General features: G+C 52.0%; 1 protein-coding gene across 1 annotated transcript in view; it reads left to right on the forward strand.

Annotated features, from left to right (window-relative positions):
- The window catches only part of Tbcd (tubulin folding cofactor D), a 164,854-nt gene that overhangs the window by 93,004 nt on the left and 46,588 nt on the right, over positions 1-25,262 (forward strand). Inside the window, exons 14-17 of the mRNA XM_042696601.1 lie at positions 1,478-1,634; positions 12,261-12,318; positions 15,601-15,630; positions 16,931-17,016. Of these exons, the coding sequence (XP_042552535.1) occupies positions 1,478-1,634; positions 12,261-12,318; positions 15,601-15,630; positions 16,931-17,016 (331 nt within the window). The remainder of the gene's footprint in view (positions 1-1,477; positions 1,635-12,260; positions 12,319-15,600; positions 15,631-16,930; positions 17,017-25,262) is intronic.

Below are 25,262 nucleotides of genomic sequence, written 5' to 3' on the forward strand. Positions count from 1 at the left end.
TTATTTAAAAAAAAAAAATCAAGCTGGACGCTGGAGATTCTTATCTCCAATAAACCACCAGAAAACCAGAAGTGGCACTGTGGCTCAAGTGGTTAGAGCGCTAGCCTTGAGCTGAAGAGCTGAGGGACAGCGCCCCAGGCCCAGAGTTCAAGCCCCATGACTGATCAAAGGAAAAAAAAAAATCAAGCCAGGCGCCAGTGGCTCGCACCTGTAATCCTACCTGTAATCTCAGGAGGCTGAGATCTGAGGATCACGATTCAAAGCCAGACCGGGCAAGAACATCTGTGGGACTGTTTTTTTTTTTTTGGGGGGGGGGGGTAGTCGGGTTGTGGGGCCTGAACTCTGGGCCTGGGTGCTGTCTTGTGCTCTTCAGCTCAAGGCCAGTGCTCTACCGCTTGAGCCAGAGTGCCACTTCTGTTTTCTAGTGGTTTATAAGAGTCTCATGGACTTTCATGCCCAGGCTGGCTTTGAACCGTTATCCTCAGATCTCAGCCTCCTGAGCAGCTAGGATTATAGGCGTGAGCCACTGGTGCCCAGCTTCCTTTAGTATTTTAATAAATGTAATGTGTATTATTTTTAAGTAGTGAACATGTTAAGCATTTATAAGGAAACCCTTCCCAAGCACTTGAGAAAAATGAACCTAATGACCTGAACTGATAGAGTAAAACTTGAAGTGTTCCAGCACTCTTCCAGAGTGTCTTAGCATCTCTCCCCTGCATGGCTTCCATGTACCGCCAGTCATGTGTGTGGGTAGGTCCTGGAGGAGAAACCCCAGGCCCTTTCTTTTCTCAGCCGCTGCAGGCTGTGGAGATGGAGATAATAAAACGTGCAGGTCACACCTGAGTTGACCCAGGGCTGCTGAAGCCTGAGCCACTGTGTCTCTGTCCTCAGTCCTGGAGGCCCCAAGACCCCTGACTAACTGATCCAGGCACCACAGGGTCCTCTTCCCTCCCTGGAGGTTGCTGAGGTCCTGTGTCCTGACACGGCAGGTGTCCTCACTTCTCAGCACAGGTGTCAGCCTTGGTGGCTGCAGCACTGCCATGCTTTCCTGAACGAACTGTCATCTCTTCATGTGGCTCTGTTTTGGTGCTGGTCTTGGGGCTTGAACTCAGGACTTGGGAACTGTCCTGGGCTCTTTTTGCTCAAGAATAGCACTCTACCCCTTAAGTCATAGGTCACTTCAGCTTTTTTTTGTGGTTAACTGGAGAGAAGACTTCCCTTCCTGGACCGTCTTTGAGCCACGATCTAAGGGTCTCAGCCTACTGAGTAGCTAGGATTACAGGCATGAGCCACCAGTGCCTGGCTTCATGTGGTTCTCCAGGGAACCTTTAAAATACTTGTCCTCCTGATTTGAATTGGTGAATTTGTTTTCTCCTCAGATATTTGTTTTCTAACCAGGTTGTGACCGAGTATGCCACCTCTCTGTGCCCCTCCCTCCAGCTTCTGCCAGCGGCTCACTTTCTTTGTCTCCTGCCAGTGGTCACCGTGATCCTGAAGGCACTGACCTACGACAAGAAATGCGGTACCTGCAGCGTGGGTGCCAATGTCAGGGATGCCGCCTGCTATGTGTGCTGGGCCTTTGCACGAGCCTATGATCCGCAGGAGCTGCGACCCTTTGTCACTTCCATTTCCAGGTAAAACCTGTTGTTTGTGTGCTGAATGGTGGATACGTATGTTACTCCCTTGATGTTGCTGTATCGAGAATGTTTGTTTTCTGCTCTGTAATGTGAAGCAGCCCCAGAATGGCTCCCTCCTGTGGGCAGGCTCTTGGTGAGGTGGTTAATGCTGTGGAGCCTGGCGGGGTGTGTGTGGGGGCAGGTGGTATTGAGGCTGGCCCTAGCAGTCCTGGAAACTTAGCACCTGCAGCCTGTACTTGAGGCTGCTGCTGCTGCTGCCGCCGCCGTCCTGACATTCTAATAGTTTGTGGCTTGGATTACTCACAGAACTCCTGGGTCACACTTCAGTCCAGCAGTGTGAAATGCAAACAGTATCTGGGGAGCTCTTTGAGGAGGGGAAGTGTCCTGGGAAGAAGTGGACCCAGCCGGTTGTTGTGTCCCAGGTCCAGCCCTCTGTGTCCTGATGAGGAGGGCCCAGGCTGCTGGGCTGGGGGCCTGCCAGGCCCCCTTACCGCTGGTACCAGTGCCCTGCCGGATTTTCAGCAGTTAGTCTTTTTTTTTTGCTTGGAAAGTTACAAAACAGCCACACCCTTAATTCAGCAACTTCTTTTTGTGTCAGTTCTAGAGTTTGTATTCTGGGCACCCCTGAGCCTTTTTTTTTTTTTTTTTTTTTTTTTTGTTCTTGGTGGTGGTTGTGGGGCTTGAACTCAGGCCTAGGTGCTGTCCCTGAGCTCTATCTAGCTCAAGGCTGGTGCTTTACCATTTTGACCACATCTCCACTGCTGTTTTTCTGTGATTAATTGGAGATGAGTCTCCTGGAGATTCCTTCTAGGACTGGCTTTGAACTGCAATCCTCAAATCTCAGCCTCCTGAGTAGCTAGGATTACAGGTATGAGCCATTGGTGCCTGGCAGTAACTCTTTTTAAAACTTAATTTTTAATTGTTGTTATAAAGGTCATGTACACAGGGTTAAAAGCCAGATAAAGAGTACATATGTGTATGTGTATATATATATATATATATATATATATATATATATATATATATATATATTTAATTTTAAATTGTTATTAAAAAGGTTATGTAAAAAAGGTTATATTTACAAAAGTTAAGCAACTTCTTAGTTTATTTTGTGCACCAGTCTGAGTCATGAAGTTAGGCTGAAGAAGCCGGCTGTGGTTTGCCACTTGTTTCCTAAGGAGCCCAGGGAGAGGTCACTGTGTGAGGTCTTCACAGGGCCCTCAGCCTCAGCGCACCAACGAACACCTGTTGGAGGCTGTGGCCTGTTTGCCGTCAGATGCCATGGGACAGGTGCTGGTGGCAACCAGTCCAGCCAGTGTGGGCTCCCAGGCAAGGGTCTCAGTGACTGGAGCTCGCCTGTGTTCTCAGGAACGTCTTCTCGCCCATGGTGCGGTGCACGGGGTTCCGAAAGGGAGGTAGAGGAGGAGCCTGCCCCATTCTGGGAGATAAGGTGCTTCTGAGGAAGTTATAAACACGCCTGTCTGTTCTTTCTTGTCCACCCCTTGGAAGGGAGTGGTGGAGCTGCAGGGTCGGTGTTGGCAGGTGGCTGTAGATAACGGCTTATCTTGTCTGGGGAGACCCAGAGGTGGCCCATAGCCAGTAGACTGCATCTCTGCCCATCAAGGTGCCTGACAGCCAATTTGGCATGCTCCTGGTTGGGGACTTTGCTGGACATTTGGACCAGCTGCAGCCGGCGGCTCCCTTCCGCCATGCATTCTGCGCGGTTCGCCGTTCATATGGCTTTGGGCAGGGACCTTTCTGCTGCTTCCACTCCTTTTTTTTTGGTGTGTGTGTGTACACACATATTGGAGCTTGAGCTCAGGGCCTTTTGCTTTCATCTTTTTCTGCTCCTAGCTGGTGCTCCGTCACTTGAGCATGCCTCCACTTTTGGCCATTTTTGGTGAGTTGGAGATCAGTCTTTTGATCTGTTTGACTAGCTCTGAATCACAATTCTCAGATACTGGCCTCTTGAGTAGCTAGGGTTACAGACATGAGCTGCTGGCGCCTGGATTTCTGCTGCTTTCTTATTCCCAGTGTTTTGGAAGCTGATCTATAACTAGGGAGCATAAGCAAAAACAATTTTTCTCATGTTCATGTCAGCCGGGAAACTTGGTTAGTCTATGGCGTCTTGTTCTTTGGCAACCCCTTGGTGCAGAGGTTGGGAACTGCAGGTACAGAGTCGGGTCTGGGGTCAGGCATGGTGGCATGGTGCTGACCCTCCAGGTCCGGGGTCAGGCATGGTGGCATGGTGCTGACCCTTCAGGTCTGCAGGTCCGGGGTCAGGCATGTGGCATGGTGCTGACCCTCCAGGTCCGGGGTCAGGCATGTGGCATGGTGCTGACCCTCCAGGTCTGCAGGTCCGGGGTCAGGCATGGTGCTGACCCTCCAGGTCTGGGGTCAGGCATGGTGCTGACCCTCCAGGTCTGCAGGTCTGGGGTCAGGCATGGTGCTGACCCTCCAGGTCTGCAGGTCCAGGGTCAGGCATGTGGCTGACCAGGAGACTTTGGAGAGCCCTTGGCTCAGATGTGCAGCTGCTTCCCACTTGTAAGTGAAGACAGTTGTGACAGATTCAGCCTGGAGGTAAAATCTCTCGGTGCTGTCTCTGGCACACCTAGGGGGAGAGGCAAGGCTGGAGGAGAGAGGAAGATGGTGGAGTGGGCACACACTCAGGCTGGGGCCATGGACCTCTTACCCTGTTTTTTTCTTAGTAACAATGGAATCACAAGGCTGAGCTGCCACCTTTGAAGTGGAAAGGTGCAAGTTCAACCGTCTGAACTAACCAAGGGGCCAGCTGGGCCACATGAAAAGCCTTGGCCACAGACTCCTGCTGGGGAGCTTAATTACATTCCACGGTTCCAGAACTTACACTGCAAAATCTCTGTGCAGATTTTGTAGAAGAAAACACCAGTTTTTGAAAAAAGCAAAACTGAAAACTGGCCGATAGAATGGACTGTGGTCTTTTTATGCTGTGGTCTGAAGTCCGGTTCTAGTTTGGTGCTGTGGTTTCTTGAGCTCTGGCCTTTGGGTGGCTGTGTGTTCTTGGGGCCCAGCTGCACTCATGCCTCAAGCCGAGTGTGTGAAGTTTCTACAGTTGCTGAGGGACTGGGTACCTTTGGCATGTGGAGAGAAGAGAGAGCCGAGCTCTTGGAGCTGGCCCTGGCAGGGGTCCTGGCCAGGAGGTTTTACTTTCTGTGGTGACCACAGCATGTGGCTGGGTGTAGTCTGTCTGGAGTTTGTATGGACTGAGCCTCCCTGCGGGTCCCCTGTGGAGGGGATCTGGGCCTTTGGAGGAGGTACCTTGTAGGCTACAGAGGTGGCTTCTGCTAGGACTTGGTAGCTGGTGTGGAAGTGGCCTGGAGGCTGACAGGTTAGTGTAAGTACCTGAGGCTTTGAGAATGACTTAGTCCTGGTCAGAGAAGCATTGGTACAAGGCTGGGTCCAGCCTCGGTCTGTGGAATCTCCCGTTACTCATTTGCTCAAGGAGGGTGGGTTTGCTGATTTACTGACCAAGCCTGAGGAACTGCTGCGAGTGCCCAAAGAGGCCGTGCCTGTGTGGTGATGGAGCTGCCGGCCCTCACAGCCTCTTGATTTCTGCTAAGCCAGGAGTCAGCAGCTCAGCAGGGGCTGCTGTGGCGTTTCCGCTGAGAAGGCCCCGGGCCCCGCTGCTCATGCCAGCCCCGATGGGCAGCAGTGCCCTTTGGAGCTGTGCGGGTTTCCGGTTCCACAGGTTCTGAGGGAGCCTGTGCTCAGTCCTTCCTGGCTCATCTGACTGGTGGGGGAGGAGGCCTGTTGGGGGTGAATCAGGTGCACCCGTGAGCGGGCGCATGCACTTGCCTCCAGCCTGGAGCTGTGCACCGCCCAGTATCGGTCTGCCGGGTGTGCCTTCAGCACTGTTGCTTGGTTCTTCATGAGTGGCTGTTCTAATGACACTTTTTAAGGCCATTAATTCTGGCACGGATAAAGTCTTGGTAGCGTACTTTCACAAACTTCGCAGTAGATCCTCTATAAATGGACAGTTGAGGTCAAAGTGAAGTCGACGTGTCTGGCAGAGAGCTGGGGCGGTGGCCAGAGGCTCCTCTACCACTGCCCGGTGCTTCTTCAGAGGCCAACACAGGCCAGCAGGTCACTGTTCCTAGGTGATCTTTTTAGTGGGTGGGGGCGGGAATAAAAGAAGCTGGATTAACTAACTGCTCCTGAGAATTGTCCCTTTCTGTTTTAGGAATATGGCAAAGGAGCTTTTTAGGCGTGGTTTAAATCACTTTTGAAGTTTTGCTAATTGCTGTTGGAAGGCCACTTTTTCCCAGCTTTGTGCACAGACAGCTGGAGATGGAATGGCTGTGGCAGGAGTGGGGACAGGATGTGAGGTAGAAATGTGATGCCGATCAGTAGTCAAAAGCCAGTTTGCAGGAAGGAAAAGAAAGTGAACTCCACATTGCTGCCAGCTCTGCCTGTCACCTTCCAGTGATTTCCTCACCTGAAACTCTTCTGTAAGCTGAGCTGTTGATGATCACTCCTGCCCAGGCACAGGCCTGCCCGCGCCAGGGGCAGCGCCCAGCCTTCGCCTTCACGGAGCAAACCAAACCGGCTGGGCCGCGTGGGGAGCAGGTGAGGGGCTGGGATTGGCTCATTGAGATCTCTACCTTGAGGGCAAGATTGTCCTGAAAACTCAGGAAATGGCAACTGTTGCTTAAAGCTATGTCCTGTTCTTGCCTAGCCTCCCAAATAGCCTAGCTTCCAGAGAGAAAAATGTTTTCGGGAATAGTCCAGCTCAGCACTGACCAGGGAAGCCATCTCTGCTGGCTCTGGTGTGACCCAGAAGCTCTTGGAAGGTTCACCATGTTACCCAGAGTGAACTTTGCTTCTGTTTATGGGCTGGGGAAATTCAGACAAAGATAAACCTAGCCTTTCAATGTGATTGGTAACTTGGAAAAATATTTACAGGTAATGAACTATTCTGATATTTATAGGTACCGGGATTTTGAATTTAGGGTCTTGCATTTGCTAGCTAGGCACTCTACCATTTGAGCTACATACTGGCCCTTTTTGCTTTAGTTATTTTTCTAATAAGGTCTGGCTTTTTGCCCAGGCTGGCCTGGATGGCAAAACCTCCATCATGCTTGCTCTGTAGCTGGGATGACAGGTGGGTATCACTGTGTCCAGCTTTTATTGGCTGAAATGGGGTCTCACCACTAAGCCGAGTAACTCAAGCCTATAATCCAAGCTACTTGGAAGGCTGAGATGGAGGGATCGTAGGTCTAGGTTTGCCAGGGTGAAACCCTCCATCCAGCAGAAAAAGCTGGGTGTGACGCATCATCCTGGCTACAGTGGGAAATGTGGATAGAAGGATCGAAGTCTAGACTTGCCTGGGAAAAAGTCAAGACCTTGTCTTAAAAAGAACCAAAGCAAGTGGGGCGCTGGTGGCTCACGCCTGTAATCCTAGCTACTCAGGAGACTGAGATCTGAGGATCGCGCAGGAAAGTCTGTGAGACTCTTACCTCCAATAAACTACTCAGAAAAAGCTGGAAGTGGTGCTGTGGCTCAAGTGGTAGAGCACCACCCTTGAGGGGGAAAAAAAAAAAAAAGCTCAAGAGTCAGCACCCAGGCCCAGAATTCAAGCTTCAAGCCCTATGACCAAACAAAAAAACCCACAAAGCAGTGGGGCGCTGTAATCCTAGCTACTCTGGAGGCTGAGATCTGAGGATTGCAGTTCAAAGCCAGCGTGAGGAGACACACTGGAGAGACCCATATCTCTAATTAATCAGCAAAAAGCTGGTACTGGGGTATGATTCAAAAGTAGAAGCGTGCCTCTCTGGTAAGCACAGTCCTGAGTTCTTTCCCCAACACAAATTTATAATGGTAGTTATTATTACTTGGGTAGAAACAGTGTATTTTGCTTTTGGGTGCTACATAATGTTGTACAAATGAGAAAAATAGGTTAGGGTGAGTTCTGTTCCCACTGGACCTGTGGAAATGTGGTACCTTACCGAGAGGCGCAGGTTGAGACATGCAGCTTCCTCCCGACTCGGACCCACAAGAAGGAAGAGCTCCGTCTGACACAGCTACCTCTCTGTGTTGGGAAATCTTGACGAAAGCAAGCAGGTGGAGACACCTGCAGCGGCAGTTTCTGCTCCTGAGTTGTGACTCATGCTCAGAGTCGGGTGGCTTGTCTGCGGTGGATACCTGAGGAGCAGAGGGCTAGGAAGGTGCTTTCCTGCTTATATTCATCAGTATCATGAAGTCTGTTTGCATTTGCAATATACTAGTGTTTCTAGGTAAGCCAGTTTTGTTCTGAAAATGAGAATGTAGTTTTAAAAAATTCAGTGCAACTTTAAAGTCCTCAAATTCTACTATTTCACTGGCACCTACACACTTGTTAACTTGGAAGACTACCGTTAGTTAAAAGCATTTTTTTTTTTTTTGGTTGGTCGTGGGGCCTGAACTCTGAGCCTGGGCGCTGTCCCTCAGCTCTTCAGCTCAAGGCTAGCGCTCTAACACTTGAGCCACTTCCAGCCTTTTCTGCTTATGTGGTGCTGAGGAATCCAGCCCAGGGCCTCATGCATGCAGGCAAGTGCTCTACCACGGAGCCACTTTCCCAGCCCCAAAGCAATGTTTTTTTAAGCATTGTTAGATTTGTCCTAGTGTGTTTGGTAAAATATATGAATGAAATAGCAACTGCTTTAAGGTGGTTGCTTGTTGAGGAAAAGCTAACTTGTTTAAGTGAAGCCATTACTACTTCTGCTCAACTGGGGCACACTAGTCCTTGTTCCCTGAGCTCAGTGACAGCCCTGTGCTGGGTTACTGGGGCCCACCACTCAGGCTGCTGCTTATCCTTCAGGAGGTTCTTTGTGGGTCTTGCTGCCAGAGGTGAAAGACTGCTTTTCCTTCTCAGAGGATGGGACTAAAGCTATTAGAATGACTGTGTGATTAGTGGCCACAGCAAGAGCTGAAGTGGCCCGGCTGGTTCTTCCACTGACAGCTGTGAGAAGGGCTTCCCCTGGGGCCCCTGGGATGATGGTTGAGCGCAGCAGGGATGCCTGCAGGTGGGTGTGCAGCTCCCTGTCCAGGAGCGGGCTGGAGCCACCCAGGCTGTCCCTGCCCGCTTAGACCACACGTGCCCACAGTTTCCCAGTCACTTGGGAAAAGCCTTACGAGAAAGCTTGAATTGGGCAGGACCCCTGTGCTGTGCTCTTGGGGATGGGCCTCATGGAGGGAGCTGGAAAGCAGCCTGTGACAGTCTCTTGCACAGTCTGGCTTCGTGGGCACGTGCAGTTTGGTGGGGAACTCTTCATTCTGAGAGGCTGAAGCCAAGTCTACCTTGTCCTCTGACTCTCCTGTGCCCAGGTAGATGACTCGGCGTCTGGGGTCTGTATTCCCATTGGCCACGCCACCCTAGGACACCTGGGTGAACAGGACTCTGGTCAACTTGCCCAGACAGGGGTCCAGTGTCCCCAGCCTCAGGGCAAAGCAGAAGGCTGGGTGGTTGGAACCTCTGCGTCTTGTCCTTGGAGAGGGCAGAGCAGGCTTGTCAGGCTTGTTGATTTAAGTTTCTTTGTTTCATCCTCTTCTCACTACTCAGTATTCTAGTTTAAAATAGTGATTCAGTACACGTAACTGGCAATTCTAAGAATTCAAGGTGAAGTGTGACCCTTCAGTATTATGGACGGGAGCCCACGTTTCCCTGGTCAGAGGGAAACAGGTCCTTGGCTAATTCCTTTTCCTAGAAAACATGATTTTATGGGTTTTAAAAGCAAGACTATTCTATAAAAACTTTAGCTGGGGTAAAAATCATTGTCATTCTTTCCCTACAGATGACTCATTTTCAATATCTTGAAAGTGCTTTCTTTTCCTAATAAGCTCCTCTCTCTCTCTCTCTCTCTCACACACGCACACACGCGCACACACCCCTACACCCCCCCACACCCTTTCTCTCTCTCACACACACACACACCCCCACCCCCACCCCCACACACACCCACACACGCATGCACATGCACACACATGTGCACATACACACACCCTCTCTCTCACACACACACACGCACACACGCGCACACACCCACACCCCTACACCCCCACACACGCGCACACACACACACACCCTTTCTCACACACACACACACCCTCACCCCCCCCCCCACACCCCACACGCATGCACACGCACACACGTGCACATACACACCCTCTCTCTTACACACACACATGCACACCCCCCCTCACACACACACACCCTCACACCCACACACCCCCACCCCCACACCCACCCCACACACGCATGCACATGCACACACATGTGCACATACACACACCCTCTCTCTCACACACACACACGCACACACGCGCACACCCCCACACCCTTTCTCTCTCTCTCACACACACACACCCTCACACCCACACACCCCCCCCCACCCCCACACACACCCCACACACGCATGCACATGCACACACATGTGCACATACACACACCCTCTCTCTCACATGCACACACGCACACACGCGCACACACCCACACCCCTACACCCCCACACACGCGCACACACACACACCCTTTCTCTCACACACACACACCCTCACCCCCCCACACACCCCACACACGCATGCACACGCACACACGTGCACATACACACACACTCTCTCTCTTACACACACACACACGCACACCCCCCTCTCACTCACACACACACCCTCACACCCACCCCCCACACCCCCACCCCCACCCCCACCCCCACCCCCCACACGCATGCACATGCACACGCACACACGTGCACATACACACACCCTCTCTCTCTTACACACACACACGCACTCCCCCCTCACTCACACACACACACACACACACACACACACACACACACACCCTCACAAAGCTCTTTTTCTTTTGGTACATGTCCCAGGGCTTACGCTCAGCCTGGCTGCTGTCCCTGAGCTCTTATGCCCAAGGCTAGCACTCTACCACTTGAGCCACAGGTCCACTGGTCCACTTCCAGATTTTTTTGTAGTTTTTAGTGGAGTTAAGAGTCTCACATGCTTTCCTGCTTGGGCTGGCTTTGAACTGCGATCCTCAGAGGTAGGATTATAGGTGTGAGCTACCTGTGCCCAGGCCCACAAAGCTCTTAGTAGCATATAAGTGCAATACTTAAAATTTCAGTTTATATGAGAATACTTTTAAATACCAAATGCAGCGGGTGGATAGCTTTGTGCAGGTCTTGGTTGGTTTTGTAAAGTCTAAGACGGTTCACAGAAGCCATTGTGTGTGTTAGGACAGGTGGAGCTTGAATGTCTCCTGCAGGCTGGCCACTTGAGTTGGCCAGACGGCCTTTGTAAGAATGCCTCTTCCCCTCCTCCTCTTGTTTGAAGCCGGTATTCCTGTCTTGGGGTTTAGAGTAAGGCTCTTGGGATTCCTTTTGTTGACTGCGGTCTCCCAGCTGGGGCTCTGCTGGCGTGTCTGACCTCTCACATGACCCTGCTTACTCTTGAGCATTTTCTTACTTCTGGCCCCCTAAGACCTGGCACTCACCCTGGTCTCCTGTCAGTCCTGACCTCAGCCCTTCCCAGTGTCCGGGCACCTCCCACGAGGGTGGTATTTGGGTGCTTCTGCACCTGCGTACAGGATCCTGACCCTTGCCAAGGATGATGTGTGGGCACCTGCAGGGAGGCGGTGGCCCCAGAGCCTGGGGAGGTGAGGCAGGCTGTGGCCCAAAGCTGCTGCGTAGCTCCGAAAGCTGGGAGTGGAGGGCGCAGTGTTTGGCTTATAGCTCTGAACACCCACAGGCGGCACCTCCCGTTTCCTTCTCCTCATGCTTCACCGTAGGTAGATTTCAACCTGTGAGGGGCACTCACGCGGTGGCGTGGTGCTGTTTCCCTGGGTGGGCCGCCTGCAGGGTGTGCAGGCTTCTTTCTACTGCACGAGCTGGTCCGCTCCCTGTGCTCTGGAAGGCCCGGTGCTGAGGCCCTGCCAGCGCTGGCCTTTCTCCACCTCCCCACCAGTTCCTGTCCTCTGGGCACATCCTGTTTCTGTCAGCCTCCCTCCCTCCCTCCCTCCCTCCCTCCCTCCCTCCCTCTCCCTCTCTTCTCCTTCCTTCCTTCCTTCCCTCCCTCCCTCCCTCCCTCCCTCCCTCCCTCCCTCGGCTTGAACTCTGGGCGCTGTCCCTGAGCTCTTCAGCTCAAGGCTAAGGTTCTACCACTTTGAGCCGCAGTGCCACTTGTGCTTTCTGGTGTTTAATTGGAGATGAGAGTCTCACAGACTTTCTTGCCAGGGCTGGTTTTGAACCACCATCCTCAGATCTCATTCTCCTGAGTAGCTAGGATGACAGGCGTGAACCACTGGTTCTAGGCGATGTCTACATATTTCCTTGGTGTCTCTCACCCTATGGCAGGCGAAGAGCATTGTGCCCAAGGCCCTGAGCTGTGTCTGCTCCGTCATAGCCCTTCCTTGGAGCCAGCCACCTCAGGCCCTGCGCTGCCTGATAGCTTGGAGGTCACACTAGTCTGCCACAGCCTTTGGGAGTCTTGAGCCTCTTGGTGCTTAAGATGGTGGGGAGCCAAGCAGGTCATGCGTGAGCACTGTCATGAAGTCTGTTGCTTTGGAGAGTTCCTTTTACTTGATCATTTTTTTCTCTTTTATAGTGCCCTACTCATTGTTACAGTTTTTGACCGAAGCGTGAACTGCAGAAGAGCAGCATCTGTAAGTTTCCTTGTTTAAATGTTTCTTTCCTGAATGTGGAGATTGGCCTGTGCACTGTGAGGTGTATGGCCCCTGTCTTCTTGGCACACCTGCACACTGGCCCGGTGTCCACAACAGATAGCGAGAAGGGCACTGGGGGCTGCGACACGTGTGTGTGTGTGTGTGTGTGTGTGTGTGCGCGTGTGTGTGCGTGTGTGTGTGTGTGTGTGTGGTCCTGATGCCCTGTCCTCACAGGGTCCCTGTCCTGTGACACGTGTGTGTGTGTGTGTGTGCATGTGTGTGTGGTCCTGATGCCCCTGTTCTCACGGGATCCCCGTCCTGTGACACGTGTGTGTGTGTGTGTGCGTGTGTGTGTGTGTGTGTGTGGTCCTGATGCCCCTGGCTGCAGAATATGTGGGCTTTCCATTTTGCTGATGGTTACTTTACCTTGAGCCTTAAGTGTCTGTGTGCCTCTTGGGTCATGTCGGTTTGTAACAATCTGGTCTATGGTCTGATTGGATTGTTTTAACTGAGTTTTGAGAGAGGAGGAAGGGAAAGAGAAGAAGGAAGAGGAGGAGGAAGAGGAAGAGGAGAGAGAGAGAGCGCGCGCGAGCGTGCCGGTACGAGGGCTTGAACTGAGGTTTTTGTTTTGTGTTCTGGTTTTGGGACTAGAACTTAGGGCATCTTGCTCTTTCTTGGCTTATTCTGCTCAAGACTGGGTTGTACCATTGAGTTACAACCTCTCTTCCTCTCTTTCGGACTTTTTTTTTTTTTGGTCCGGTCGTGGGGCCTGAACTCTGGGCCTGGGCGCTGTCCCTCAGCTCTTCAGCTCAAGGCTAGCACTCTACCACTCGAGCCACAGCGCCACTTCCGGCTTTTTTCTTTTTGCTTATGTGGTGCTGAGGAATTGAACCCAGGGCCTCAGGCATGCAAGGCAAGCACTCTACCACTGAGCCACCTTCCCAGCCCTCTTTCGGACTTTTTGCTGGTGAATTGGAGATAAGGTGCTCTTGGGTTTGTCTTCCTGGGCTGACTTCTAAACTTGATCCTCAAATCTCAGCCTCCTGAGTAGCTAGGCTTACAGGAGCAAGCCACCAGTGCCTGGATTAAACTGAGTTTAAGAGCTCTTTGTAGATCATAGTAGTTACCCTTGACGAGATAATGTGGCTTGCAAATATTCCTGCCCACCTCTTCACCCTTCCAGAAGCTCTGTAGCTCCACTGTCTCTTTGCCCTCCTGTCTGTGAGAAGGGGTTTCAGTGTTGAGGCCAGGAACCAGCCTGACTCTCCACCCTGACCATTTGCAGCTATTTTCTGCCTGTGTCAGGACTGCTCTGGGCGTGGTCAGCCTCATGCTGGGCCGCTCCAACCCCCTTCTCCAAGATTCACGTTTTATGCCTTCAGGGTGGCATTAGAGTATGGTTTTGATGATATCTCCAGAGGAGTAAATATATTCCTAAATATTACATTGTATTTTAATTGACAATTGTATTTCCTTTGCATTTTTTCCTTAATTAGTTCATTGCAAAAAAAAAAAAAGAAAGAAAAAAAGCTGCAAAAAGTGTTTCCTCAATGTAAAGGTTACATGGGCCACCTTCCAGTGAGTTCTTTCCGTGGGGAAAGCGGCTGGTTCTCAGTGCTCTTTTGTCTGCTGAGGTTGGTGCATAGACACTGGGGCCTGAACCGTTTAGTACATTTTCTTTCAGTGCATCTGCTGTATTTTGCAGAAGCACTGGCCTGTTAGAGCGTATGCCCAGGCCAGGAGGGGTTCTAACGCCGGCCTTTGGCCGATGCTCCAGACCCTCCTCTCAGCCTGCCTCTGCTGCTGAGGTGAATCACATGGCCAAGTTGCACTCTGCTCTAGCTGTAGGTGAGCTGGTGCCTACTTGTAGCCGTAGTTGGAGAAATCATCCCTAGATGCTTTGGGGAGGGGCTGGGCCTGCTGGTAGAGTAAGGGCCACTGTCACCTTACTAGACAGCCTGCCTTGCCTGGTGGCATTCTCGCACAGTTCAAGGTCGGGGCAGGAGGAAGGCCCTGAGGAATGGTGAGGTATCTTGCAGGGTTCACCTAATTTTGTTTAAGCTCAGATGGGGATCTTGTTGTCAGCCTCTGTTCTGTGCCTGGCATGCAGGACTTGGGCATCCTGTTCAGAGCTGATTGGGGCTGCTAGGTTTTGACAAGCAAGGGCTTTTGTCCTCCTCCTCCTCCTCCTCCTCCCCCCCTCCTCCCGCCCTCCTCCCGCCCTCCCCCTCTCCCCTCCCCCCTCCCCCTCTAGCTGCTTGGTTTGGACAAGCAAGGCTTTCCTCCTCCTCCCCCCTCCCCCCTCCTCCCCCTCCCCCTCCCCCTCTCCTTCCTCCCCTCCCCCTTGTCCCCCTCCCCCTTGTCCCCCTCCTCCCCCCCTCCCCCTTGTCCCCCTCCCCCTCCTCCTACTTCTCCTCCTCCCCCTCCCCCTCCCCCTCCTCCTCCCCTTCCCCTCCCCCTGGTCCCCCTGGTCCCCCTGGTCCCCCTCCTCCCCTCCTCCCCTTCCCCTCCTCCCCCTCCCCCTCCCCCTCCCCCTCTCCTTCCTCCCCTCCCCCTTGTCCCCCTCCCCCTCCTCCTACTTCTCCTCCTCCCCCTCCCCCTCCTCCTACTTCTCCTCCTCTCCCCTCCCCCTCCTCCTCCCCTTCCCCTCCCCCTGCTCCCCTTCCTCCCCCTCCTCCCCCTCCTCCCCTTCCCCTCCTCCCCCTCCCCCTCCCCCTCCTCCTCCCCTTCCCCTCCCCCTGGTCCCCTGGTCCCCCTGGTCCCCCTGGTCCCCCTCCTCCCCTTCCCCTCTTCCCCCTCCCCCTCCCCCTCCTCCTTTTCCCCTTCCTCCCCTTCCTCTTCCTCCCCCTCCCCCTCCTCCCCCTCCTCTCCCCTCCCCCCCCCCCCAAACTGTTGAGGGTGACTGAGAGCTGTCAGAGTCCACAAGGAGGAGTGTTTCAGGTGTTGGCTTTTACTTAGCTGATCTACTGGCATTCTCCATTTTGTATTTCTGGGGCCTTCACAGGGGCTCTGGTCTGAAGCTGTTTTTCCAGTGATAGGCTACTTTCAGGATGTGTCTGATTTTATAAATTGAATTCTTCAATTGTGGTTTTAGAGAGCACCAGGAGGTAAAAACAGTGACAAACCACCCTTGGGGCATGTTCAGCCAACAATGAAGACTTTTATTTAAAAAAATAAAGCCATGGGTCATTTATACTGCACTGTTTGTTTTGAATTTATCTGCTGATGTTTAGCAGAAGCAAACCTCACTCACCTGCTTTGTTTGCTCTTTCTGTTCCTCAGGCTGCCTTCCAGGAGAATGTGGGGAGACAGGTAAGGCCACTTTATAAATCTTTCATTCCCCGAAACTTCCTGTAGGTTTGAAGGTGGGAATCTTGAAAGCTGTGACTTCTCTTGCATTGTTGGATGTGGGTAAAGAATGCAGCTCACAGCAGGCAAGTGTATTTCTGGTCCCAGACTACCTCATGGGCTTGGAGGTACCGATACCTGTATACTGATACGAGACTGTGTGTAAGACGTGTTTCCTGTGGTCAGGTCTGCCCTCACACACCGCTGAGGGCAGTTAGCGGGGTGTGCTGCACCGGTAGAAGCCAGCCCCCTGGTGAAGCAGAAGCCAGCTCCCTTGGTGTTAGTTGTAGTCTTGTTTTCTGGAAACCTCCAGCCCATGACTCCTCCTGATGCTCAGTCGTGTGAGAGCTGTGCTTGGGGGTGCTGGCACGTGTCCTGCCCCCCTGATGGCGATCACAGGTCAGCCTTGCCTCAAGAGTGGGGTCCAGAGTCCAGGCACAGCAGAGTACATGGTCAGGCAGTCAGGAGGATGGGCTGAGGCTGGAGAGCGGTCTGGATCCGGGCCAGACCTGGGCAGGAGGAAGGATCCCTCTGCACACACATCTGAGAACGCTGCTGGGGACCCAGCTCTGGGGTTTGTGATAGCGAGGTGCCTAGGTACTAGTGCCGTTGGAGGCGAGAAGGGGAAAGGAGCAGAGCCGGTCCTGTGGAGGGGTGAGGTGGCGCGCGAAGTATGGGCCCAGACGACGTGTTTGGGATTTGGGACTCGGTATTTGCCATGGGAAGACACATATATGTGGTGAGAGTGTTGGGAAGCTCAGAAGTACAAAGTGAGCTGAGTACTCTTCCTCCTTCCAGGCCTGCCCCTCTAGACAGATGGGTCCTGTCACCAAAACTGACTGCATTCTGTCCACCTGCCTCCTGTCCAAGACTGTCCACACCTAGCCTCCTGCTGCCCCTGTGTGGGCGAGGCAGCGGGGTCCTCCCTTGGAAGAAGAGCTGAGGCACAGTGCCCAGGCCCAGAGTTCAGGCCCCACGACCGACCCCCCCCCCCCCCACACACACACACACACACAAAGATAGGACTTTGAAATGGAAACATTTGAGTTCCAAAAATGAGTTGTTTTAGGGATTTGGATCATTTTGGCTCAAGTGGGCAGGAAGAGTACTGACATACTCCTGTGGCCTGCGTGGTACCGGCCAGTCCTTGTTTCCAAGTATAGATGTGTCCAAGTGGCTCGTGACTTGAGGTACCTTTCTTCATTCCAGCCATTTCTTACTTTTTTTTTTTTTTTTTGTCTCCAATTACTTTTTTTTAAATTAGGGCACTTTCCCTCATGGAATTGATATTTTGACTACAGCTGACTATTTTGCAGTGGGCAGCATATCTAACTGTTTCCTAGTTATAAGGTAAGTTTTAACCTGTATCATACAAATATACTATTCTCTTTGAAAAGATGTCAGAATTCAGCTTCCACCATTTTCTTTCCTCATTCTGGAATATCCACTAAGTGAAAATAATTTATGTGTAAAAAATTAGAAATTGTCCAGGTGGCTACTCAGGAGGCTAAGACCTAAGAATTGCAGTTTGAAGCCAGCCTGACCAGGAAAGTCCATGAGACTCTTATTTCCACTTAAAAAAAAAAGAGCTAGAATTGGTGCTGTGGCTCAAGTGGTAGAGCACCAGCCTTGAATGACAAAGCCAATTTCCAGTCGGGTTTCTTGGGCATGTTCTGTTCGCTGTGCTGTTTGGCTGAGGCAGCGCTGCTCAGGACTCAGGTTCTTCAGGAAATAGCCACAAGCAAAGCTATGTGTGTCCTTCTCCATGACAGCTTTCCTCCCGTTTGCCACAAGTATATTCTCTCTCAAAATGAAACCTGAGATTAGAAGTGACTGTTTTCTGTTTCAATAAAACATGTTTCGAAGCTGAAGCTATCTCTAGGTTACTTATCTGATGTGCAAGAAAAGGATACTCGGGAAATCAGGGCACATAATAAATATTTAACATCCAAACTACAGTTTGCAGAAATCAAATCGAATCATTTCTACTTATATGACCTAAGTACTGGGAAAATTACTTCACTTGCCTTTGTTAACCTATTGCAATGCTAATGTACGTACAGGTTGTGGCTATAAAGTGATTTATATACCTTGAATTAGAAGACACATGCCTGCTGTATTTTTTTAAATTACTATTTTATATCCTCAGGATAGATTCCTTAACAGCCCCACGGTGCAGACCATGCAAACACAATATTTTTCCATAAGTAACTTTGGCAGATTAAAAAAACAAAAGTAATGATTGGCCTGTCTCCTGAGAGGAATTTGGCTGTTTTTTAAAATTATGTTTATTGCTATTAAGGTATTGACCACTTTATTTATTTATTTATTTGTTGGCTTGAACTCTGGGCCTGGGCGCTGTCCCTCAGCTCTTCAGCTCAAGGCCAGCGTTCTACCACTTGAGCCACAGCACCACTTCCGGCTTTTTTTCTTTTTGCTTATGTGGTGCTGGGAAATCGAACCCAGGGTCTCATGCATGCAAGGCAAGCGCTCTACCACTGAGCCATCTTCCCAGCCCTGCATTTTACATTTTTGAAATTCCCAGGGTATGTGAGAGACGAGGTACTCCACTCCTGCACCACAGGGCACCTGGCCAGGGCTTTGCTCCTGAACTGGGTTATCTTTGGACTGTCCAAAGGTTCTGATGCTGTGTGGTGGGTCAGGGCTATGTTCAGATGGCTAGAAATGGGGGCTGAGGAGGGCCTAGAGACTGGCCCACGGAGCAAGGGTGCCCTCAGGGAGTTGTGATTGTGAAGGGCGGGGGGAGGAGAGGAACAAGGGAGGAGGAGAGGAACAAGGGAGGAGGAGAGGAACAAGGGAGGAGGAGAGGAACAAGGGAGGAGGAGAGGAACAAGGGAGGGGGAGAGGAACAAGGGAGGGGGAGAGGAACAAGGGAGGGGGAGAGGAACAAGGGAGGAGGAGAGGACAAGGGAGGGGGAGAGGAACAAGGGAGGGGGAGAGGAACAAGGGAGGGGGAGAGGAACAAGGGAGGAGGAGAGGAACAAGGGAGGAGGAGAGGAACAAGGGAGGAGGAGAGGAACAAGGGAGGGGGAGAGGAACAAGGGAGGAGGAGAGGAACAAGGGAGGGGGAGAGGAACAAGGGAGGAGGAGAGGAACAAGGGAGGGGGAGAGGAACAAGGGAGGGGGAGAGGAACAAGGGAGGGGGAGAGGAACAAGGGAGGGGGAGAGGAACAAGGGAGAGGGAGAGGAACAAGGGAGGGGGAGAGGAACAAGGGAGAGGGAGAGGAACAAGGGAGGAGGAGAGGAACAAGGGAGGGGGAGAGGAACAAGGGAGGGGGAGAGGAACAAGGGAGAGGGAGAGGAACAAGGGAGAGGGAGAGGAACAAGGGAGGGGGAGAGGAACAAGGGAGGGGGAGAGGAACAAGGGAGGGGGAGAGGAACAAGGGAGGGGGAGAGGAACAAGGGAGGGGGAGAGGAACAAGGGAGAGGGAGAGGAACAAGGGAGGGGGAGAGGAACAAGGGAGAGGGAGAGGAACAAGGGAGGGGGAGAGGAACAAGGGAGAGGGAGAGGAACAAGGGAGGGGGAGAGGAACAAGGGAGAGGGAGAGGAACAAGGGAGGGGGAGAGGAACAAGGGAGGGGGAGAGGAACAAGGGAGAGGGAGAGGAACAAGGGAGGGGGAGAGGAACAAGGGAGAGGGAGAGGAACAAGGGAGGAGGAGAGGAACAAGGGAGGGGGAGAGGAACAAGGGAGGGGGAGAGGAACAAGGGAGAGGGAGAGGAACAAGGGAGAGGGAGAGGAACAAGGGAGGGGGAGAGGAACAAGGGAGGGGGAGAGGAACAAGGGAGGGGGAGAGGAACAAGGGAGGGGGAGAGGAACAAGGGAGGGGGAGAGGAACAAGGGAGAGGGAGAGGAACAAGGGAGGGGGAGAGGAACAAGGGAGAGGGAGAGGAACAAGGGAGGGGGAGAGGAACAAGGGAGAGGGAGAGGAACAAGGGAGGGGGAGAGGAACAAGGGAGAGGGAGAGGAACAAGGGAGGGGGAGAGGAACAAGGGAGGGGGAGAGGAACAAGGGAGAGGGAGAGGAACAAGGGAGGGGGAGAGGAACAAGGGAGGGGGAGAGGAACAAGGGAGGGGGAGAGGAACAAGGGAGGGGGAGAGGAACAAGGGAGGGGGAGAGGAACAAGGGAGGGGGAGAGGAACAAGGGAGGGGGAGAGGAACAAGGGAGGGGGAGAGGAACAAGGGAGGGGGAGAGGCCTGATGGGTATCAGAGCAGGCTTCGTTGCTGTCTCCCTGTGCTGCGCCTGGGGCCTTGGAGACCGGACAGAGAAGAGGCTCTGTGGGAAGCTGGGTGTTTGACCAGAATCAAAACTAAACAAAGATCCCTTGGAGAGATGGCAGGAGAAGCAGCACAGCTCTCTTAGGGCTGTGTTAAAGTGCTCACGACGCACAAGCTGTGTGTGTTCAGTGTGTGCATCTTGGCAACTTTTGACCTGAGTGAGTCTGTACCTGTCACCACGGTAAAGGCGGACAAGGCCTGCTTGCCTCAGGCAGCTCCAGCCTGCTGCCACGTGACAGAAGCTGGGGTCCTAGCTCATCTAGCCAAGGCTCCCAGGCTGCTTTTCGCTTGGCCTGCCAGTGTGACCTTCTGGGTTGTCGCTGCAGAGGCTCCTTTGTGAGGGACATCTGGGGTGTTGAGGGTGACATTTCAGGGGACATCTGCCATTTGAAGTACGTGATTGCCAGTCCCGAGTAGCGCAGATACCTGGGTCCCGAGTTATTACAATGGCCAGACAGTTTTCCAGTGTGGCCCATCATTCAGAGGGTTCTAGACCTGTCTCCCTTGTGTGGAGTGCTTTTTCTCAACTGTATCTGTATCTGAGGGATGTGGTGTGATCCCTCTCCAGTGTCTCTGTGTCAGTGTCTCCATGTCTGCATTATGGAGTATGATCCCTCTCCAGTGTCTCTGTGTCAGTGTCTCCGTGTCTGCATTATGGAGTGTGATCCCTCTCCAGTGTCTCTGTGTCAGTGTCTCCATGTCTGCATTATGGAGTGTGATCTGTCTCCAGTGTCTCTGTGTCAGTGTCTCCATGTCTGCATTATGGAGTGTGATCTGTCTCCAGTGTCTCTGTGTCAGTGTCTCCATGTCTGCATTATGGAGTGTGATCTGTCTCCAGTGTCTCTGTGTCAGTGTCTCCATGTCTGCATTATGGAGTGTGATCCCTCTCCAGTGTCTCTGTGTCAGTGTCTCCGTGTCTGCATTATGGAGTGTGATCCCTCTCCAGTGTCTCTGTGTCAGTGTCTCCGTGTCTGCATTATGGAGTGTGATCTGTCTCCAGTGTCTCTGTGTCAGTGTCTCCGTGTCTGCATTATGGAATGTGATCCGTCTCCAGTGTCTCTGTGTCAGTGTCTCCGTGTCTGCATTATGGAGTGTGATCCGTCTCCGGTACCTCTGTGTCAGTGTCTCCGTGTCTGCATTATGGAGTGTGATCCGTCTCCGGTGCCTCTGTGTCAGTGTCTCCGTGTCTGCATTATGGAGTGTGATCCGTCTCCAGTGTCTCTGTGTCAGTGTCTCCGTGTCTGCATTATGGAGTGTGATCCCTCTCCAGTGTCTCTGTGTCAGTGTCTCCGTGTCTGCATTATGGAGTGTGATCCGTCTCCAGTGTCTCTGTGTCAGTGTCTCCGTGTCTGCATTATGGAGTGTGATCTGTCTCCAGTGCCTCTGTGTCAGTATCTCCATGTCTGCATTATGGAGTGTGATCCGTCTCCAGTGTCTCTGTGTCAGTGTCTCCGTGTCTGCATTATGGAGTGTGATCCCTCTCCAGTGTCTCTGTGTCAGTGTCTCCGTGTCTGCATTATGGAGTGTGATCCGTCTCCAGTGTCTCTGTGTCAGTGTCTCCGTGTCTGCATTATGGAATGTGATCCGTCTCCAGTGTCTCTGTGTCAGTGTCTCCGTGTCTGCATTATGGAGTGTGATCCGTCTCCGGTACCTCTGTGTCAGTGTCTCCGTGTCTGCATTATGGAGTGTGATCCGTCTCCGGTGCCTCTGTGTCAGTGTCTCCGTGTCTGCATTATGGAGTGTGATCCGTCTCCGGTGCCTCTGTGTCAGTGTCTCCGTGTCTGCATTATGGAGTGTGATCCGTCTCCGGTGCCTCTGTGTCAGTGTCTCCGTGTCTGCATTATGGAGTGTGATCCGTCTCCGGTGTCTCTGTGTCAGTGTCTCCGTGTCTGCATTATGGAGTGTGATCCCTCTCCAGTGTCTCTGTGTCAGTGTCTCCGTGTCTGCATTATGGAGTGTGATCCGTCTCCAGTGTCTCTGTGTCAGTGTCTCCGTGTCTGCATTATGGAGTGTGATCCGTCTCCAGTGTCTCTGTGTCAGTGTCTCCGTGTCTGCATTATGGAGTGTGATCCGTCTCCAGTGTCTCTGTGTCAGTGTCTCCGTGTCTGCATTATGGAGTGTGATCCGTCTCCAGTGTCTCTGTGTCAGTGTCTCCGTGTCTGCATTATGGAGTGTGATCCGTCTCCAGTGTCTCTGTGTCAGTGTCTCCGTGTCTGCATTATGGAGTGTGATCCGTCTCCAGTGTCTCTGTGTCAGTGTCTCCGTGTCTGCATTATGGAGTGTGATCCGTCTCCAGTGCCTCTGTGTCAGTGTCTCCGTGTCTGCATTATGGAGTGTGATCCCTCTCCAGTGTCTCTGTGTCAGTGTCTCCGTGTCTGCATTATGGAGTGTGATCCGTCTCCAGTGCCTCTGTGTCAGTGTCTCCGTGTCTGCATTATGGAGTGTGATCCGTCTCCAGTGCCTCTGTGTCAGTGTCTCCGTGTCTGCATTATGGAGTGTGATCCGTCTCCAGTGTCTCTGTGTCAGTGTCTCCGTGTCTGCATTATGGAGTGTGATCCGTCTCCAGTGTCTCTGTGTCAGTGTCTCCGTGTCTGCATTATGGAGTGTGATCCGTCTCCAGTGTCTCTGTGTCAGTGTCTCCGTGTCTGCATTATGGAGTGTGATCCGTCTCCAGTGTCTCTGTGTCAGTGTCTCCGTGTCTGCATTATGGAGTGTGATCCGTCTCCAGTGTCTCTGTGTCAGTGTCTCCGTGTCTGCATTATGGAGTGTGATCCCTCTCCAGTGCCTCTGTGTCAGTGTCTCCGTGTCTGCATTATGGAGTGTGATCCCTCTCCAGTGCCTCTGTGTCAGTGTCTCCGTGTCTGCATTATGGAGTGTGATCCCTCTCCAGTGTCTCTGTGTCAGTGTCTCCGTGTCTGCATTATGGAGTGTGATCTGTCTCCAGTGTCTCTGTGTCAGTGTCTCCGTGTCTGCCTCTGTCTTCCCGGCTATCCTGTGGGGCTGTGGTCAGTTTCCACTGTTCCTGTCTCTTTTCTCCAGAGCCGTCTGTGCCTAGTGTTCCTGTCTTTGTGTCAGTGTCCTGTGGTCTGTCTAACTTTACGCCATGGTATTGAATATGTGGTCATAGCTTATTATGTTGGATTTTCCTAATGATTGATGATTCTTCTTTTTTTTTGGTCCGGTTGTGGGGCCTGAACTCTGGGCCTGGACGCTGCCCCTCAGCTCTTCAGCTCAAGGCCAGCACTCTACCACTTGAGCCACAGCGCCACTTCCGGCTTTTTTCTTTTTGCTTATGTGGTGTGAGGAATCGAACCCAGGGCCTCATGCATGCAAGGCAAGCGCTCTACCACTGAGCCAACTTCCCAGCCCTGATTGATGATTCTTTTGTCTATTTATTGTGCTGTATTCTTTGGGTATTTGAGATTCTGTAATATTTCCCCTATTTACTTCTAGTTTGGTGGTGTGTCCTTGCAGCCTCCTGCGTACTCCTGTATCAGAACTTTTTGCTTCATTTTATTTTATTTTTTGGTTGTGGGCCCTGAACACTGGGCCTGGGCATTGTCCCTCAGCTCTTCAGTTCAAGGCTAGAGCTCTACCACTTGAGCCACAGCACCACTTCCGGCTTTTTCTGCTTATGTGGTGTTGAGGAATTGATCCCAGGGCCTCTTGTATGCAAGGCACGCGCTCTACCACTGAGCCCCTTCCCAGCCCCTCCTCCTCTTTTATTGTTGGTCATGGGGCTTGAACTTGGAGGTCTGAGTGCTGTCTCTGAGCTCTTTTTCTCAAAGCTACCAGTCTGCCACTTTGAGCCACAGTGCCACTTCTGTTTTTGAGTGGTTAATTGGAGATAAGAGTCTCATGGGGACTTTTTGAAGCCCGGGCTGGTTCAAACCACCATCCTCAGATCTCAGCCTCCTGAAAAGCTAGGATTAGAGGTGTGGGCCACTGGTGCCTGGCAGGTTTCATATTTTTTTAGGGAAAAAAGAAAAAAAATAGTTATTGTAAAGGTGATGCGCAGAAGGGTTAGAGTTACGTGAGTTGGGTAAAGGGTATATTTCTTTGGAACCATGCTCCTCCCTCCCTCTCCTGTCCCACCTACCAGCTGCATGCCTCCCTTCCAGCGTCGTGTCTCACTAGTGAGTATCACTGCTACACTTGTTCACCATTTCTCCTGCCCTTTCTGTGTCCCTGCTCTTCCAAAAACCGAATTAACTCATTCCACCCAGGTTCTTTTTAAGTGTTCCTATGTTCCTTCTAAGAGATGATGGAACTTCTACTTTTTGTAGTACAAGGGATGGAATCCAGGCCCTGGAGCATTCTAGGCAGATGCTCACCAGGAGCCGCTCTGTAGCCTCCGAGGGCAGCTTAGGAAAGTTCATGTGACTCTTATTTCCAGTTAACCACCAACAAGCTGGAAGTAGAGGTGTGGCTCAAGTGATAGAGTGCCAATCCTGAGTGAAAAAGCCAGGGGAGGGGGCTGGGAAGGTGGCTCAGTGGTAGAGCGCTGGCCTTGCATGCTTGAGGCCCTGGGTTCAATTCCCCAGCACCACATAAGCAGAAAAAGGCGGAAGTGGCGCTGTGGCTCAAGTGGTACAGCGCTAGCCTTGAGCTGAAGAGCTGAGGGACAGCGCCCAGGCAAAGTTCAAGTCCCACGACTGACCAAAAAAAAAAAAAAGAAGCCAAGGGAGGGCAGGAAACCCCGAGTTGAAGCCCCAGTGTCGAGATTCAACCCCTCTGTGTTTCAGAAGGTGGAAAGCCAGAACTAGAAGGTGGCTCAAATGTCAGTCATGCCATAGGTATGAGGTGAAAAGCTGAAGGCCCTGCATTCAAGTCCTAGTAGCAACATTTTTTAAATAAAGAAAAAGTGGGTGCCAGTGCTCCTGTAATGCTCACTACTCAGGAGACTGAGATCTGAGGATGGCGATTTGAAGTCAGCCTAGGCAGAACAATCTGTGAGACTCATCTCCAATCAACCAGAAAAAGGCTAAACAAGAGCAAGAGGCCCTGAGTTCAAGCCCCGGTATCAGTAAACCTCCCCCCCCAACAGGCATAGATGGAATTTTTACAGATTGCACTTTGTTTTGAAAACAACATACGATTCAGAAATGCATGGAATCAGTCCTTGGCCCATCTCCTCACAGTTTACCACTGCTGGGCAGAGCGTTTGCATCTCCCTCGCATGGAGATGGGCATCTTTCCCTGTGCTTATTAGCCTTTTATTTATTTTCTTTTGTGATTTCTTTACGAATCCAGGGCATTTTTTAAAAATTTAATTTTTTGTTGGTTGTGGGGCCTGA

Source organism: Dipodomys spectabilis, unplaced genomic scaffold, assembly GCF_019054845.1.
Source record: "Dipodomys spectabilis isolate Male_0828 unplaced genomic scaffold, ASM1905484v1 ptg000208l, whole genome shotgun sequence".
NCBI lineage: Eukaryota > Metazoa > Chordata > Mammalia > Rodentia > Heteromyidae > Dipodomys > Dipodomys spectabilis.